This window comes from Lycium barbarum, chromosome 8, assembly GCF_019175385.1.
Source record: "Lycium barbarum isolate Lr01 chromosome 8, ASM1917538v2, whole genome shotgun sequence".
NCBI classification, from domain to species: Eukaryota; Viridiplantae; Streptophyta; class Magnoliopsida; order Solanales; family Solanaceae; genus Lycium; species Lycium barbarum.
This window is the reverse complement of record NC_083344.1, coordinates 12,584,756-12,603,961: the sequence shown is the minus strand read 5'-3', so window position 1 is coordinate 12,603,961 and position 19,206 is coordinate 12,584,756. Positions and strand designations below refer to the sequence as shown.

Sequence of the window (19,206 nt, the reverse complement as noted above, 5' to 3'; positions counted from 1 at the left end):
CAGGTGATCTTGTTTTTTTCTTTCTTAAGCAACAATGGCGGACGAAGAAGAAGAAAGCAAAACAATGGACGACAAAGAAGAAGAAGAAGAAAGCAGCAGAATAAGAAGCAAGAAGAAGAAGAAAAGAAGCAAAAAGAAGAGGCAAAAATGGTGAAAACAGCGCAAAGCAAAAAGAAATTTGGCGCGTTTTTTTCTTCAATTTGTGTATTGTAGGGTTTATATAGGTTGGGTCAAAATGTTAAAAACAAAACTTAGGAGCAAAGTGTAAAAAACAAAGCTTGAGTTCAAAGTGTTAAAAATATAACTTTGGGACAAGTTCAAAACTCCCTAATCACTAATCCAATTTTTATCACCCCTACTCAATAAAAAAAACTAAAATTACCCCTACTCAATAAAAAAAATTAAAATTACCCCAACTCAATTTTGAGACTTTTTTGTCACCCTTAATTAATTGGCCCAAGTGACAACATATTTGCATTCCTACTCACACATGAATGCTCAAGAGTATCTCAGCCACAGTCGGTCATCAGCAAGGATATATCAATCATAATATGTTAATATTCACATCAGCAACTTTTACGCATCAGCTGATAAATGATGAAAATTGGCAGAGAATCGAAAATAATATTCTTACAGAAAAAAGGGAAAAAACAAAAGAATTCAGGATTGCTTCATTGATGGAATTTTGATCTATTTTTCCACTCAAACATCTTTTGCCTTCAAGGCAATGCCACATTTGGATGTCCAAGTGATGAGATTCACTTTGCCAAATGACCCAGAAAAAAGAAACAAACCAAGCAGCAGTTCCTTTTCTTTTATTCTTAACCAAGGACGAAAAACTTCGATAATCCATCCTAATGTTGACCCAAAGGCTGCTATTTGAAAGTCAACTAGTAGCCCCAGTAATCATTTCGAATTTCATCGTCGAACTTCTTCTTTAGCTCAGGATGCTTCTCAAAGTATTCTTCAGCGGTCATCGTGCTAAGTTTGTTCTGTTCATCAAAACAAAGCCATAGAAATAAAAAATGACATGAATACACTGAGGGTTAGATAGCGGGGTAAAACAAGAGGGAAACTTTGCATCACCTTCAACTCTTGCACGTCTGCAACTTCTTTTTCTAATCTTTCAGATTCCTGCAGAGATTTCTGCTCGGCTTCTTTCAGCTCCACCAACTACAAATTATTCAAAAAGTAGAAAAAATAAATCAAAACATGCATATTTAACCATACCATTCTTGTGTTGATTGAAACTTCTGAAAAGAAGGTAGGGAAAAAGGGGGTGATCTGATCTTTTATCGAATCACATTTGGCATGTCAATTTGGCTTCAAGCAGGGCATATTGTAACAGTCTTATACCAATTCCATTGACTACTAAGGGGAATATCTGAACTTTATTTTGGAAAAAATATTTTTTGATAAAATGATTCTCTAGTGAATTATGTACCATGTATTTCTTTTTAATCGTTTTCAATTTGGTCAACACTTCTACCTATTTTTATGCCAAAAGGTGGATCCCTTTCTGTGAAAACAGCTACTGTACAAAGGAAATTAACACACTTGTAGGATTTGAGCAATTGAGACCCTATATCAATTTTCAAGTACTGTACTTATTTTAGGTATCACAATACCAATAACAAATAATTAGTATAAAAAAAACTCATGCAAAAATAAAAAAAAGGTTAGGAAGGTGATTATTATTTTTACTCTTACCAAGGCATCAAATTTGGGTTTATATTGAGGAGTAACCGTATCCACAAACTTGGGGATCTCAATGCCTGAAAGAAACATTGTCAAATATCTACACAAACTTGGTTCAAACAAAAGTATTCTTCAATCTAAAGAGAACAATTCACACAATTGAAATATTCACAAAAGCCAATAAATGTCGTTGGAGTTTGAAATATATACAGGGTGTAAGCTCCATTACTCCATTAGTGACAGAGCCTTGTATAGTTAAGTACTAGATCGCACTGACTTCAAAATGAAATTTCAATTGAACTATCAGACCAACAGAAATTCAGACTTGGTGCAACTGTTGAACCTTTTTAGCTGTTCAGTGAAAATTTGGCAGGAATTTGAGCAACAAACTTGGTGCATAGAGGACTATGCTGGAAAATGTTTAGAAGTTGCACTCAGTAAAATTCTAAATCGATATTTACTTTTAAAATTATAATAAGCTAGGTGAGTGAAGAAAGTAATGTAATATACACGGTGGATATTCAAAGTAAGCAGTATAATAGGAGAGCACTTCCCAATGGAGATGGGGTTGCACCAGAAATCAGCTCTTAGCCCATTTTTATTTGCCTTGGTGAAGGATGGTTTGACGCGGCAAATTCAAGGTGAGGTGCCATGGTGCATGTTATTTGCGGATGACATAGTCTTGATTGACGAGACCCGTAACGGAGTGAATGCTAAGCTAGAGGTGTGGAGACAAACTCTGGAGTCTAAAGGTTCAAGTTGAGTAGGACCAAGACAGAATACATGGAGTGCAAGTTCAGAGACGTGACACATGAAGCTGGCGTGGAAGTGAGGCTTGGTACCCAGGCCATCCAAAAGAAAGGAAGTTTCAAGTATCTTGGGTCTATCATACAAGGAAATGAGTATATTGACGATAAATGTCACACATCGTACTGGTGTAGGGTGGATGAAATGAAGGCTCCCTTCAGGAGTGCTGTGTGAGAAAAAGGTGCCACCAAAGCTTAAGGCAAGTTCTACAAAGTGGTAGTGAGACCGACTTTGTTGTACGAGGCGGAGTGTTGGGCAGTCAAGAATTCGCACGTCCAAAAGATGAAAATTGCGAAAATGAGAATGTTGCGATGGATGTGTGGGCACACCAGGCGAGATAGGATTAGTAATGAAGATATCCGGGATAAGACGGGAGTGGCGTCGGTGAAGGAAAAGATGCGGGAAGTGCGGCTGAGATGGCTTAGGCATGTGAAGAGGAGAGACACAGATGCCCCAGTAAAGAGGTGTGAGAGGTTGGCTATGGACGGTGTCAAAGGAGGTAGAGGTAGGCCGAAGAAGTATTGGGGAGACAGGACATGTTGCAGTTCCAGCTTACCGAGGACATGACCTTAGATAGGAGGCTATGGAGGACTCAGATTAGGGTAGAAGGCTAGTAGGTAGTCCCGCGTATCCCTTCATACTAGTAGTCCCAATTTTGATCTCCAGTTTATTGTCCTTTGATTCTTGCTACTATATGTTGTTTCTTGTACTTCGACTATCTTGTTTATCTATGCTAGCCACTGCTTCTTTTTTCTCAGACTATTTTATCAGGGCTTTTTCGCTTTCGTAGTTGCATTTTCATATTGCTTTGAGCTATTTGTGCTTATCTGACCTTTTCTCGTCATGTTTTCTCTTGAGCCGAGGGTCTTTTGGAAACAACCTCCCTGTCTTCCGAGATAGGGGTAAGGTTTGCGTACACTTTACCCTCCCCAGACCCCACATTGTGGGATTTCACTGGGTATGTTGTTGTTGTTGTTGCAGTATGATAGGAGTAAGTATTCTTCCAGAAATCTTGAATTGACATTTAATGTTGCTACAAGACAACAGGAAAGATGACATTTTTTTTTTGGGGGGACAGACTAAAAAGAAAAGGGTGCCACATAAATTGGGATGGAGGGAGCAAGGTATTGCTAATCAAGCACAGGACAAGAAAAAGAGAGCTAGCAAGAATTTTGATTCAGGAAAACAGAAATATCCAAGAATTTTGAAATTGATATTTCTCTGCTCCAGTCTAGACTAGGGGCAACTTTAAGGCACTTAATAAGTTCGGGCACAGACTTATTCCACATACAAGTAAATAAAAGCTTTCTTCCAGCTAAATGGGAATATATGTGACTTAAGAGGAAAAGAAAAGAAAAGAAAATGGAATCCAGTCTGATTGGGCACAGCTATTTGTACTACCAAGTAAAGTGCTCAAACTTATTGATGCATATTGTAGAAGTTATTTTTGGTCTGGTGGTAATGTGATTACTAGAAAGGCTCTTGTAGCTTGGGAGAGACTGTGTAGTCCCAAATCTTGTAGTGGACTTAATTTAATCAATTTCCAACTCTAGAATAGAGCTGCCTTGGCAAAACACTGCTGCGATATTACTAACAAAAAGGATAAGCTCTGGGTAAAGTGGATCCACATGTTTTATATAAAGGACCAAATGTTTTATGGACTGCCCAAGCACAAAACAGGCCAGCTGGATGATTAGAAAGGTCGTGCAGGCGGTTTTATCCATTATATTATTATTCCTACAGGCGGTTTTAATTGTAGATGAGTAACAGCAAATCACAGAGGTAAGCAAGTTCTGACTTCATCAACTTTTATTGATAATGATATGACCAACCATCAGAAAGAATGTTTTCATATTTTATTGGAACCAAAATAGTTATTAACATCCTTTACTTCTGGAAGCTGCTCGACTCATAGACCCATCTTATACTCCACATAACCTCTATTAAACAGACCAGGTTGACAGAAAATATAATAACCTGCATCGAGAAATTTGGTTCAAGAGACTAAACAGGGACATCCACTTAGTGAGACCAAGTTCTGCAACAGCATGCAATACCTCAAATGAAGTATTTAAACCATTATACGCCAAGATCATTTGAAATATTTTTCATCCAAACGATAAATGTTTGTCTAAAACTAAATATCTAATGCAAAACAAGCTCAGTAGAGAAGCATTTCATCCCCAACCATGACCATGCATGTAACTCCCTCTGTCCCAATTTATGTGATGGTGATTGACTAGGCACAAAGTTTAAGAAAGAACAACAAACTTATAAAACCATGGTCTAAAATATTCCTTGTATATTTTTCTTGTATAAATAATTTACTTAAAGGTAAAATAGGAAGTTTAAAACTAAATTGCTTCTAAATATAGAAAGGCCATTTTTTGGGACAGACTTAAAAGGAAAGCGTGTCACATAAAATGGGACAAAAGGAGTACAATAGAGCCGAATAATCTCAGACAGAGGCACTGTTCAATAAGCGATCTTAAGGAAAGCATTCAGAAACTATGAAAGTAAAAATTTTGAGATGTTTTAAACAGAATCAGGTCGATACATATTGTAAATCCGATGTGCATATTATAGTAGATGCATCCACTGATGAATTTCTCACTCAGGCACTTGGAACTCATGAATTAAGCCACTAACAATATGAAACTCATGACTTTTTCATAAGAAAGGTAACCCATAATGCAACTCAGGAATTACGCCACTAATAATTTGAAGAAAGCTACAGACTACTCACATTTAATCCATTTACCTATACAACTCACTTACATAGAAAACTATATCAGGAAATCCTACGCCTGAGTAATCTTACAATCCAAGACCACTAATCTGCTCAGTAATTTAGTAGTTTTATGGCCAACAGTTTGAAGTCAAATTCTCAGAAACAAGAGATGTAACATTAAAGGTACTATGAGAGAATGCTAATATTTTGTTTTTGTTGATCAAGAATAGCGAGCATGCTAACCCTCAGGGGTTGGCCTGGTGGTAATTGGCTTGAGCCTTGGGGTTTGCTCCCTTTCAAGGTCTCAAGTTCGAAACCCACTGGGTGCAAACAATTTCTGAGGGCCATCGGACTGGTGTAAAACCCTGAATTACCCGTGGTGCACTTGCGGGAAACTCCTTGCCGAGGGCCTGTGCACCCCCGGGATTAGTCGGGGCTCAAAGAGACCCGGACACCCGGTGCTTAATCAAAAAAAAAATAGCGAGCATGCTTCTTTTTTCGAATTGCTTTTACTTGAGCCGAGGGTCAACAACCTCTCTACCTCCCAAGGTAGGGGTAAGGTCTGCGTACACATACAAACTGCACTCCCCAGACCCCACTTGTGGGATTACACTGGGTATGTTGCTGTTGTTGTAAGTAACGCGAGCATGTAATATAGTAATATGAATAGTACAAACTGAAAAAGAGAATCTGAAGCTGCACATACTGTCGTAGGCCTCTTTGTACATGTTTACCAAGCGAGAACCAATTCCTTTTCTGTAATACTCCCAGTTGATAGGTTCAGGTTCCTGCTTGGCATAGAAGCAAAAAATACTCAGTGTTAGAGCATCTAAATTTATCATCCAAATAGAGAAAAGTATCTATCTGAAAAACTTACAGAACAAGTGATTACTCAGTAACACTACACTACTCAATGTATATCCATGGTTAGAGAATTTAGTTGTTTTGAAACTCACAAGTACCATTTGGTCAAACCCCACCAAAAAAAGGCTCAGAAACTCAATAGAGACAGAGACTTAAAAGCCACTTCACAAAGGTAAACAGCAATTAAATTTATGCAATAACTCTTCAAATATGAATATTTTTATTGGCCACCAAATTTTTAAATTGGAAGAGTTTTTTAATAAATTTTTTGATAGCTATCATAAATTCAAATTTGATAAAATGGCAAACGAGCTCGTCACTCTCTTTTTAAGTAAATGGTTCAATGTACATCAGATACTTGGTAACCAAGGTACTGCCCTATAAAAGAAGCCCACAAAAGTACAGGCAAGCAATGATAGCATATACACAGGAGCGGAGTTCTTCTCCCTTGTGTGGTTTGCGGGCTATTACACAGGAGCGGGGTTTACCCTATGCGCACCCGAAGGGAAGCGGCTGCGGGTTCCCTCGTCATCAAAAAAAAAAAAAAGTACAGGCAAGCAACGATAGCATATACAGAAATAATTCAATCAAAAGCTTTTGCATCCACCAAGGCTTTCCCACACTAGTTGTAATCAACTCATACAACAAATCCAGGAGTACATATGGCAACATTCATCACTCTTCAAATCATATTATAGAGATCATTCCTAATAAAACAATCATGCTAATTCAATTTTAATGGAAATTATGCCATGCTAGTTAAAAATCCCAAACCCAACAAAATCAATTCCAGCACAACACTTCAATCCTTCAACAAAAAACCCATCTTCTTCCAACCATTTCATAGCTCGCAGAAGAGGATAAACTGTTAATCACCACACAGAAATTATACTTCACAACCATAAAACACCTCATGCTTCAGTCAACCAAATTACAAGAACAAAACAATCCCATATACAATGTTTGTTTTGATTGTTACTAAAACGTTATCGTATTGTATCGTTAAATCTGTTGTTATGAAACGATGAGAAGTCCCATTTTGTGTAACAACCGATTTGGTGTGATCGCATCGTCACCTTCTTTCATTTTGTCTTTACTTCTTACTCCCTCCTTCTCAATCTGTTTGTCTAGTTTTGACTGGACACAAAGTTTAGGAAAGTAAAGAAGACTTTTTGAATCTTGTGGTCTTAAATTAAAGATATGTAGAATGTACCAAAATGCTCTTTAATCTTGTGATTTTAAGCATGTCATGTGGAAAGTTGGAATTGAAGAGCTGCCCAAAAAGGAAAGAGGCATTCTTTTTTAAACGGACTAAAAAGGAAAGGACGACAGACAGATTGAAACGGTGGGAGTACTATCTAATAATCCTATTTTATCTTTTACCCTACCTTTTTATAGTAGCTCTATCCCGTAACCTACTTTTCTTGTAGGTTTATCCTTCAAATTGTTGATAAGTCATAAGGATACAATCTATCCAAACACTGTATCCCTCAAAACAATACAGTAGGATACCCTATAACACAATAAAATATGATATAATACATAAATTATGAAACAATATGTAACAAACATCCGAACACAGTGTTAGTAATCCACCAAATAATAGATCCAAAAACTACAGAACAGAAAACTTAATACCGAAAAATATCTAGGAAACAACAAATAAAAAATTTATAATGCCAAAAAAAATCCTTAAAAAAATCAAAATATTGGGAAAAAACGCACATATAGATAAAGAGGAGAGGGAGAAAGAGGGAACTTGAGGAGTTAATATTATAGGGATCATTCCTAATAAAAAAATCATGCTAATTCAATTTTAATGGAAATTATACGTGTTATTTGCTTAAATATCCCAAACCCAATAAAATCAATTCCAGCAATAGTTCCAATAAACTCAAATTGGATCAGTGATCGATTTCTAGGTTTCGTCGTAAACCTATTTGGTTATTTCCAATTACGTAAATCAATAGTACAAACCACACTAAGGTAGGTCATCTCCCTTGAATAGGAAAAGTAACAATCAAAACCTAGATCCACATACATAAAATATCTACAAAACAACAAAAAATCTATAATTCCAAAAAAGCAAATGTTGACAGAAAAAAAATGCACATATAACCTGACTGAACTTGGTCTGGAGTTGGGAGTTAACATCATCGAAAGCGCGACGGAGATTAGAGAACTCCTTTTTTGCTTCATCGGTGACTAGAAGCTTCGCCATTCCTTCCCAATCAATAGTCCTACCGGCTTTGAATGTTACATCAGCGATCTTCTTCACCGTACCGCTCATTTTCACTCGCACTCTAGTTGTATGATAAAATGTCTCCGAGAAGCGACTTGGCTGGGTGCCTGATATGATGCGAGGCAGGGCTTCCCAAATCCCACATATAGGATTTTTATCATTTTCATTTTTTTACTTTCTATTTTTTAAATAATTTTTATTTTTTTTAATTAAACTACTTAAATTTTAACCAATATTTTATAACGTATGGTTTCATCGTATTGACATGAGAAAAATTGTGACTTATAATATTTTCTTTTTTATATAATTTTTTGGGTATCTGAATTTTTAAATATTAAATTGATCTAATTCAATTTTGATTAATTTCGATCACGCTTTTGAGGAAGCACAGAAAAACTGAGGCTCAGAGAAGCGACTATGACCACCTCTAGGATTTTTATCATTTTCCTTTCTTTGCTATTTTTTTAATTTCTTTTTTCTCAATTTATGATTTTTTTTAAGATTTAAACTACATAAACTATTATGAATCAGTCTCAGCCAACGTGACTACGGATATCACAAAAAGTAGCTATTGGGCCAAGAATCAACAATAAGACCAAAAGGACTTCAAATTTTTTGCGCGGATTGTCCTTCATACGGACTAGTCTTTAATTTTTTCGCCTGTTTCTCATTTAATGAAAATTTGTGGGCCAAAGTACCTTTATTCGCTGGTCTACAAAACTAGAGATTTTCGGTTCGATCCCTAGCAAAGTCGGAAAAAAATCGCAAGGCATAGTTTCATTGAAACTTTGCCTTGTCGGCCAAAGTTACATAGAAATTATGCCTTGTCCGACATAGTTTTGTAGAAATGAAGTTATCCGGTATAAGGTGTGTAATAAGTAATTTGCTTAGCATAAGTTTATAGAAATTTTGCCTTGTTCGGCATAAATTCTGCTTTGTCTGGCATAAGTTCTGTAGAAGTGAAGTTATGCCGGATAACTTAATTTCTACAGAATTATGCCGAACAAAGCATAATTTCTATGTGACTTTGCCCGACATAAACTTTGACTTGTGAAATTAGGTCATAGATCCGAATTTCTTTTTTTGTTTTTTCGATGTCAGAGATATTTTCAACCATTTTTTTTTATACTTAAAGTGCCTAAAGGCACAATTAAAGACCAGTGATTTGAGCGGCAAAAATTAAAGACCACCCCATGATAGGGGCATTCGTGCGAATTGCCCAAAGGACTTCACAAAGTTTCTAAGGGTTCATTTGGGATCCAGGCCCAACTAACGAGAAGTTAAAAAGGACTAAGTGTTTGAAAGAAGTGGTTATACAATTGTTATAAATAGTCTATATTCCCTCGTCCCTTTGTTAGCCTCATCTCCTTCCAGTTCTTAGTAGAATTTTTATTGTATTGCTATTGTGTTATTGTGTTCTTGGTCGGGGATAGGGGCTAGGAACAGGCGTAGTAAGGAGCTAAGAGAGCTTCTAGGCTGAGAATAGGATCCTGGAACATATGGACTTTATCCGGGAAGTCCATAGAGCTAGTGAAGATTCACAAGAAGATGAGGATTAGCATAGCTTGTCTACAAGAAACCAAGTGCGTAGGATTTAGGGCACGGGATATGGATGTGTATAAATTGTGGTTCTCCGGAGGCTCGAGGTATAAGAATGGAGTAGGTATTTTAGTGGAGGAAGAGCTACGGGAGCAAGTGGTAGAGGTTAGACGGGTCAATGACATGATGATAGCGATTAAGTTAGTCGTTAGATGGTTCACTTTGAACATTATTAGTGCTTACGCTCCGCATACGGGCTTGGATGTGGAGGAGAAGGTGCATTTTTTGGAGGACTTAGATGAGGTGGTGAGAGGTATAACACATATTGAGAAGCTATTGATAGGAGGAGATTTCAATGGACGCATAGGGTCAACACTGGGGGGTGGTTATGATGATGTACATGGTGGTTTTGGTTTCGAGGACAAGTATGAAGGAGGAATCTCGTTGTTGGATTTTGCAAGCGCTTTTGGGTTGGTGGTAGCGAATTCGACTTTCCCGAAGAATGAGGAGCACTTGGTAACTTTTTGTAGTGCCATGGCAAGGACCGAGATAGACTATTTGCTCCTTAGGAAGGATGATAAACGTGTTGTAAAGACTGCAAGGTCATCCCTAATGAGAGTCTTCTGCCCCAGCATAAACTATTGGCGATGGATTTGGAGATTAAGAGGAAGAAAAGAAGAAGGTTGTGGACCGACCAAGGATCAAATTGGCTAACTTGACTGTAGCCATTGCCTCGGAGATGGGGGAGAAGTTGGTGGATATGGAGGCTTGGGGGAGTAGCGGGGATGCGAGCAGTATGTGAAATAGGTCTATGGGTTGCATTAAGAAAGTAGCTAGAGAGGTGTTGGGGGTCTCCAGAGGTGGAGTTAGTAGGCATCGGGAGGGCTGGTGGTGGAATGGGGAAGTTCAAGAGAAGGTTGAGGCAAATGTTACGGTTCGCTTTTACGCGGGTTAAGGCATAAAAGTCACTACGAGGTTGTTGGTGCTCTAAATGGATTTTAGTGCTTTTAGAGTCGCCACCTAATTTATTAAAGGAAAACTAGGAAAACCGGGTAAAAGATTTTTCAAGCAAGAGAGAAATTTTTGGTACTAAAGTTCGAGGTAAGGGTTCTGGTGATCCTCTAGGAAAGGTTTTACGCACCGTAGTATTAAAGATCCGTAGAATACGGTTAACCTACGAGCTTCAATGTGTGATTAATGTACTTATTTGTTTAAAAGTGTTTTGTTTTTCCGCAAAAAATGTCATTCATATCCATATCATAATTTCAAGAAAAAATTTGGCAAAAATTCCCCTTAGAAAAAGGGTTTTTTGGATTTTCAAAATCCACACAAGTGTTCAACTCACTTTATTGCCGGACTAGGACACACCGGGGATTTCTCCCGACTAGAGTCGCTACTATTCTAGTCATAACAGGATGAGTTTAGTTCTTATGGGTTTTTATTTTTTTAAAGAAAATATGGAGTATTCTCCTATATATATATATATATAGGTATATGTAAAAAGAAAGTCTTTTTAGGTCCAACTTTATCCTTTTGAAGCCCATAAAGTCTAACCGTTTCCAAAGTCCAAAAGTCCATCATATCTCAATTTGGTCCAAAGTGTATTTCCCTTTATTTTTAATCCATTTGGTTTTGGGCTTCCAGGCCCAAATCAATCTTTATTTCTTCATCAGATTTAAACTCGCGGCCCATTTCAGTTTCAAATGTCCAAAAAAAAATTTATCCTTCAAGACGTCTAAAAAAACAGTTCCTTGAGTTTGCAAAAGAATTCATCATAACACGGTTTTAGTTCCAGAAAATGTCACACAGCTTCCTTTTTAGAATCACAAAGGATGTACCAACATTTCACTTAACCATTTGTGAAGAAACATTAGCCATTACTCCCTTTCCGTTTTTGTGATCTTTAGCAAAAATCCCATTCTTTGCCATTAACTGTGTTACTTAAAACAATTTGAAAAAAAATATCTAAGTTTGATTTACCACGTGAAAATTGCTTGTTATCCCAGTTTTAGAAAAGGGTTGACGACTTTCCTAAGGAACTAAACGTTGATTCCCTAGGTTCTACACATGCATAGGGTTCCAGTATTTTTGCAAGAGTTTTTACAAATACACATACATGAACAGATATGAAAAATAAAGGAGGAAACTCAAGCTGGTGGGCCTACCAAGCCCACCAGTAGACTATTTTCACCCATAGTTTGGCCTTCAAATAATTTAGCTTCCCTTTCTATTTTATTTTTATGGACTCGATCAAGAATAGGTCATTGGGCCAATGGTTTTATGCAAATGGAAGTCGCCCAAGCCAAGATATTTCATGCAAGCAAGACTAAAAAGGGATAAGGATTAGGACGTGTTTAAGTTAAGATTGCAAATAAAAGCAAACTAGTATAATACATATATGTATAAGGCATGCCATTCGTCATTTAATAGGATAAGAACCTGACTAAGTATACATAGACTGGGGACAACAAACAAATAGGCCCAAAATTTGCGAGTAACCCAAGGCCCATATAGATCAAGATAACATAAAAACAGACCCAAACATTGAAAACAAATAGTCCACAAGACCATTTCTCTTAAAATAAAAAATAGGCAATGCCATACAAATATAACAACTCCAAGCCAATATACCATGGGTATACACACCCATGGAGATACTAAAATAGCCCAAAAAGGAAAGCTTTCACCCTTTTGTTCTTGATGCCGCACAAGATCCAAGGGGTTTCTAGGAACCCCAGGCATGGCAGACACTAGGGAAAGCTTAAGCTTAATCCTTGAGTGCTACTAAGCATCTCCATTTATGTGTTAAGCTTATGGCATATAAGGGAGGGAGTATCAATATTTGTATGCAAAGATTACAATAGAAACTAGCTATACCACACATATAATATACAACCAGTTGAATGTATGACAAAGTTTAATAGCGTAACACCTCCAAGAGACAGTCAGGCCCAAATTAAATAATAGTGAGAAAGAACATTAAGCCCATGTAGAATCACTTATCAGAAATACACAAACTGGGCTAACCATGACTTACACTTAGTTATAAGAGAAGGCCCAACCATTAATATGAAAGAAACTGGCCCCAAACTCTTGCGGTTCGCTTTTTACGCGGTGTTAAGGCATAAAAGGCTACTACGAACTCGTTGGTGCTCTTTCGGACTTTCTTTCGAAAAAAGAGTCGCCACCTAATTTTTAGGAAATTAGGAATTCTAGTTTTGAAGGGTTTATTCAAATACCGTGAAAAAACCTTCGTAATCCAGAGTTCTAGGTAATGGTTCTGATGATCTCCTGGGGGAGGTGTTAAGCACCCCAGTATTAAGGATCCGTACTATACGGTTGACCTTTGAATTCCAGTGTATGAGTATTTGCTAAAAACTGCTTATTTTGTGTTTATTTTCCCAAAAAAACAAAAGAACTGTCAATAATAGGGCTAACCATTAAATAATAGTGAGAAAGAACATTAAGCCCATGTAGAATCACTTATCAGAAATACACAAACTGGGCTAACCATGACTTACACTTAGTTATAAGAGAAGGCCCAACCATTAATATGAAAGAAAATGGCCCCAAACTCTTGCGGTTCGCTTTTTACGCGGTGTTAAGGCATAAAAGGCTACTACGAACTCGTTGGTGCTCTTTCGGACTTTCTTTCGAAAAAAGAGTCGCCACCTAATTTTTAGGAAATTAGGAATTCTAGTTTTGAAGGGTTTATTCAAATACCGTGAAAAAACCTTCGTAATCCAGAGTTCTAGGTAATGGTTCTGATGATCTCCTGGGGGAGGTGTTAAGCACCCCAGTATTAAGGATCCGTACTATACGGTTGACCTTTGAATTCCAGTGTATGAGTATTTGCTAAAAACTGCTTATTTTGTGTTTATTTTCCCAAAAAAACAAAAGAACTGTCAATAATAGGTTCGCATATCATGTATATTTGAGAAAAAAATTGGATATATTCCCTTTATATACAGGGTATCATAGTTTTGGGTTTATAACATCTGTATACAAACAGTCTCCTTTTATGTATAAGGAGTATATTTACTTTGTGAAAGAAGTATAAAAGAAGTCTTTGTTTTATTAAGATTAAGTCCATGTTATACTCATACACTGGCTAAGGTCACTCCATATTGGTACGTTCAGTCTTATCCGGAACTTTATATTACGAATTGGTTCTTATATGTTATAAAGGACATTTTATATGTTAAAAGAAGTATATCCCGTCTGTAAGTGCTAGTCTTTTTGGGCCTGCTCTCGGCCAAAAATGTGCAACATTTTGAAGATCTTTTTCTATCCTTAATTTTCAGGAAAGGAGTTATATATTTTTTTAAAGTCATCTAAACGGCATATGAACCGTTGCCCTAAGATGGCTAATTCCAACCATAAAATATTTCCACTATAATATGAGTTTGATACAAGTTACAAATACATCAAAATTGAAATGAAAAGCAAATATAACAATGTAAATGGAGCCAACGTTAGACTAGGGGCGTACCAAGCCCCCCAGTTAACCATTTTCACCCATGTCTGAGCCTTATGCGCGCCTCGCTATTTTCTTTATCTTCGCGGACTTGATTTTGAATGAATTTCCTATTGGGCCCAATAAGTGGGTTTGATTGGACCCGATTGGTCATGAGAGTAAAAGGGGAGAAAAAGAAAACAGAATCGGTTAGTTTATAAACACTGAACTTATCAAACACATATTCAGAAACATACACATATTTAACGATTATATGTGACCTATACTTACCCCTTTTGCTTCCAAAATAGTGTTCATTTCATTCGAGATTCAGAATGATATGAGGACTGGGTCCTAACCCTGTGTCCCCAATGTCGCACAAGTTCCAAGGGGCTTCTATGAACCCCAGGCCTGGCTAACACCAGGAGGATTAGGACAACCCCGAACTACCACACTTTGTCTTGGATTAATGAAACTAATAAAGAAACTAAGAGAGTATAAGGCACTGGCAGTGCATTTTATCATTAGCACTTACATCAAGTCACAATATTCTACAACTGAGAATGATAAATTGTGCAGCACACAGCAATCAGGAAGTTCCATTATCAATCAAGGAATGACATGTTCATATTAACACATAGGAGGTAATTAAATGAGTCGGGCAGTTCAAACAAGTAGTAGCAGAATGGAAACAATCACTTTCAGTATGAAGCACAGCCTAGGTGGTAATTTGAATGTGATATAAAGTTGAGGCAATGTGAACTATGATGCATAAAAGATTGTAAGCTAAGCATGGATCACAAGATGAAATACAGGTCAGTTACAAACTGGGGAAGCAGCACAAGCAACATTAATCTTAAAAAAAAAGGGAGAGAACACAGTCACCCAGGCTAAGAATTGAGACATGGCATACAGATGGGGACATGGCAAGAACTATCAGACTAAGTAATCTGCAGTAATTCAGTTGGCGTGGAAATATTATCAAAGGAGCGGGAGTGATTTTACAGGTTTTAGAGAATTCACACTTCAAGCTTACAGTGAGAAAAAATAATCATTCAAATCAAGTTTTAACCTTAGGAGGCATCATTTCAAATAGATAGGCAAAGGCAAAGTCAAGGTAATAATCCAAGGACTCAATAGGCTGTGTGTGTATGTGTGATCGAGTTCAGTGAGCAGATACTAGCAAAAGCATTCAATTCTATTCATATGAGTTCAGAGAGCACATTTAAAGAGACAAGCCATGGTTCAAAGAAGGAAGAGGGGAGGGGCATACAGGATTTGTTACCAAAGAAAGGAAGACAACATCTCATGCTAACTCTATTTCTGTTTAGGCAAACTACACATGCTTAAGAAAAGGGGAAAGGACAGGCATGAGATAGGTGCAGTAAAAGTGATGCAAATAAACAGGGAAGGCAAACAACAAATACCAAAATTATGTCATGACTCTTGAACCAAAATCCACACAATATGCCATCATGAGACAGTGATCAGCTATATGAGAAATAAATGAGAGCAGTAGTCAAGTATGCAGGCAGTATATAAAGGTCATGAATCACTCCAGGAGAGGGGGGGGAGAGGGGGGGGGGGGGGGGGAAGCACAGAAGGCATAGATGATCAACATGGTTCAAGTCAACAACTAGCATGGTAGGTAAGGCAAGGTGAGACAAATGCCCTGATGCAAGGCCCTAACAATGGTTGATGGAAATATTCTTGATGTTGGACACTTAAGTAAACATTGTATGGATACAACATAGGTAAATCACCTTAACAGCACTTGAAACTCTCAGAGAAGGACAAACATGATAAGAAGAGGACACACAACACATATGACAATCACACAGATCTTCCTTCAATGGCAAAAACAAGTAGAAAAAGTGTAACAGTACAACATTTTAGTGAAAGCAAGCATAAAGTGATCAGTTTAACTTGAGCAAGTGATGATTTAGATAGTGATGAAGCAAACAGGAGCAGAACAAGACCTTGGAGATTCAGGTTTCAGAATTGCAAAGTAAACAAACTAAGGTACAATGTTTTTTGATTTCTAAAGCGAACATGACTTCATGCATGAACACAGAGGAGGCATAATAGGAACCCTTTCATGGGACACAGAACTGGATTTAGGTGATACTTAGGCATCGGAGGGCAAAATTGTTAAGGCCAAGGGTCAGCTAAATGGCAAAGAACCAACATCCATTTTACTTGAGCAGGAGCCATGTTAGCTTAGGACAGAAAAACTAAGGTATCAAGCTTATTTTAAGCATGTAGGCTAGCAAATCAAGATATCATGTTTAAGCAAATGAATATAAGAAGCAACACAGAGCGTGGTCCAGATTCCAAGTCAGACCACTAAACATTTTCAAAGCATGAAGACTAAGCAAGTTGTCTAAACATATAAGAATGCAGAAAAAAGCAACAGCTTGGGAGATCACTAAGTGACACAGGGTTGTATACTCATAGAAATGCACCATGACAACCTTAGTACACCTTATAATATAGACCAAGGGCCTTATAAGAGGCTAAACAAACAATATGACATACATAATGAGAGTAAGTCATCCAAGCAGGCCATAACCCCTCAATAATAGACTAGCATAAGAGGCAAGGTGATCAGAATTTTAGAGGAGAAGCCTCATATAATCTTTAACAGCCAGAACCAATCAGAGGCAAACCATCCCTTACATTTTTAGAGTTGTTTCAAGCCAACTGATCCCTCTATTACCAAAATAAGTAGAATTCACACAGTACATAAAAAAAAAACACAAAGAGGATATGTCAAAGCAAGACTAGATCATGTAGCATTTAGATTCACACAACAATTTTAGCCCAGCATGCCTCATTTAAACTCCAGAATTAAGACACAAATAGCACAAGATAGCATAGAATAGGACATTGTGAACAAAATGATTTGAACCAACAAAGAGCCAAACTGGAACTACCTTAAAATATGATTAAACCTATCAACTTACTTTACTCATAAACAATCAATATAACCAGCTAATCCATCTGACATTAATCAAACATTCTGAATATTCTAAAGGGGATCTAATATCCTTCTTCACAACCTTCAATTTCAAAACCAAAACACAATAACATTAACTAATACCATTTACACTAATCTAACAATCCCAAACATCAATCAATCAACAATTAATATCATAGCAACCAAAACTAAAGCTAAAATACACACTAACACTAATACTAACTAAAAACAGAGAATTAAAGGGAAAAAGTAATAAACAAAATAAGAATTACCTTTTGTAGGCACAGCCGAATCAAGAATGGACTTGAGGAGCTTCTTCCCTCTTCCAAAACTCAGCCATAAAAAAAAACAAAATAAACTTTTGACTCAGAGGAGATTTAAAAACCTCAAAAATACTAAAAATTTATACTCAAAGAGCTCTTAAACTTGAATATTTTCAAGTGTAAAGCTCTTATTTCCAGATTTTCACCCTTTTAACTTTGTTTCCGCTTGTGAAAACTTCCCTTGAAACTGAATATGGGGTTCTATTTATAGAACCCCAGAAACCACACTTAATCCCTCACCACCGATGTGGTACAACATAGTTTTAACTAGTTTTACACTCAGATATATCAATAAAAGGCTAAGATTCAAGATAGCAACAATCAACGGCTGCAACTACTCCTAAAAGCTATAAAAATGAATAATAATAAAAGAAAACAAGGATTGCACCTTTAAGGGTTCGTTTGGATGCAAATTTGTGATAAAAATCGTGAATAGGACGAAGCAATAACTGCTCCGTCCTCTTCACTATCACAACCAAGCCTCATACACGCCATTATCACCAAAAAGGGTGGAGCAGTGGCAGGGGGTAGGGGAAGACAGAGAGGCGGCTAGGGTTTACCCCTAGCCCCTTTTGGAACTTTGCAAATAAAGTCCCTCTGTTCCTTTGTTTATTCAGGAAGGAGTATTATAACAGACGTGGGTCGGGTCAGCCCTAAATGGGCTGGACCTGGCCCTTTTATTTTTTTATTTTTTTATTTTTTTTATTCAAAAAATGTTTTGTATATTATAAGCGTATATATGCGAATATCGAATGTATATATATCCATGGGGCAGAATAGGAATTTTAGTAAAATAGGTTGTTATTTAAAGTACGTAGTAGTAACAAGAAATAATTAAAACGAGGTCAAACAAAGACGTAATTAAATTAACAAGCGGTTTTGAAACTCATTTTGCAGAAATAGCCTTAAATTGACCCTTAATTGAATAAGGGTTGCAATTATGACCAACCTTTGTAATCAATTGCAGAAATATCCTTGCAATTAACCATTTGCAAATATAGCCTATTTTGATAATTAATTTAACCAATTAAAACTATTTTGCATTAATGTCCTTAATTAATTTGCCCATGGCTTGGACTTTTCAATTAAGGCCATTTACAATTCAGCATTTGCAAAATTGACCCCAGCTATATTGAACCAAGAATTGGCTAATTATGAGGTGGTCATTTATGCAAGAATAACAATAATTAAACTAAAATCACAATTTTAAAACAACTTCGCCAAAATTGGCTCAAATATACACACATAGTAATAATTTAGAGTTTGAGGGGTAAAATTGTTTATTCTCTTAATTATTCAAATTCCTTGGATATAAAAATAAAATAAATCGCTTTCTATATAATTTTCTTTGATTTTGCTGGATTAAATGAACAATTTTTTAAAATTGTCCTATTGCTGGAAAATTATAAAAATGCTGTAAAATGCTGTAAAATGCTGTAAAGATACCGATAATTTTATGAATAATTAATAGAGCCTTGAAGGTTCCCCTATTAATTTATAGAAGTAAAATTTTAACCTGAATAATTGTTTAAAATTATTTAGAATTTTTTGTGAGCGTGCAATTAT

At 36.7% G+C, this 19,206-nt stretch overlaps 2 protein-coding genes across 2 annotated transcripts; one reads left to right on the top strand and one right to left on the bottom strand.

The window, feature by feature from the left end:
• Positions 1-523: 523 nt before the first annotated feature.
• Positions 524-8,476, bottom strand: LOC132605941 (ATP synthase subunit d, mitochondrial). Its single transcript, XM_060319221.1, has 5 exons — positions 8,220-8,476; positions 5,943-6,024; positions 1,711-1,775; positions 1,087-1,173; positions 524-992 (listed from the first exon to the last, which is right to left on the bottom strand). The coding sequence occupies exons 1-5, from the start codon at positions 8,388-8,390 to the stop codon at positions 891-893; spliced, it is 507 nt and encodes a 168-aa protein (XP_060175204.1). The 5' UTR covers positions 8,391-8,476; the 3' UTR covers positions 524-890.
• A 1,474-nt stretch (positions 8,477-9,950) lies between these two features.
• LOC132607688 (uncharacterized) lies at positions 9,951-10,595 on the top strand. The gene has a single exon (XM_060321773.1). The coding sequence runs from the start codon at positions 9,951-9,953 to the stop codon at positions 10,593-10,595; it is 645 nt and encodes a 214-aa protein (XP_060177756.1).
• Positions 10,596-19,206: the final 8,611 nt, after the last annotated feature.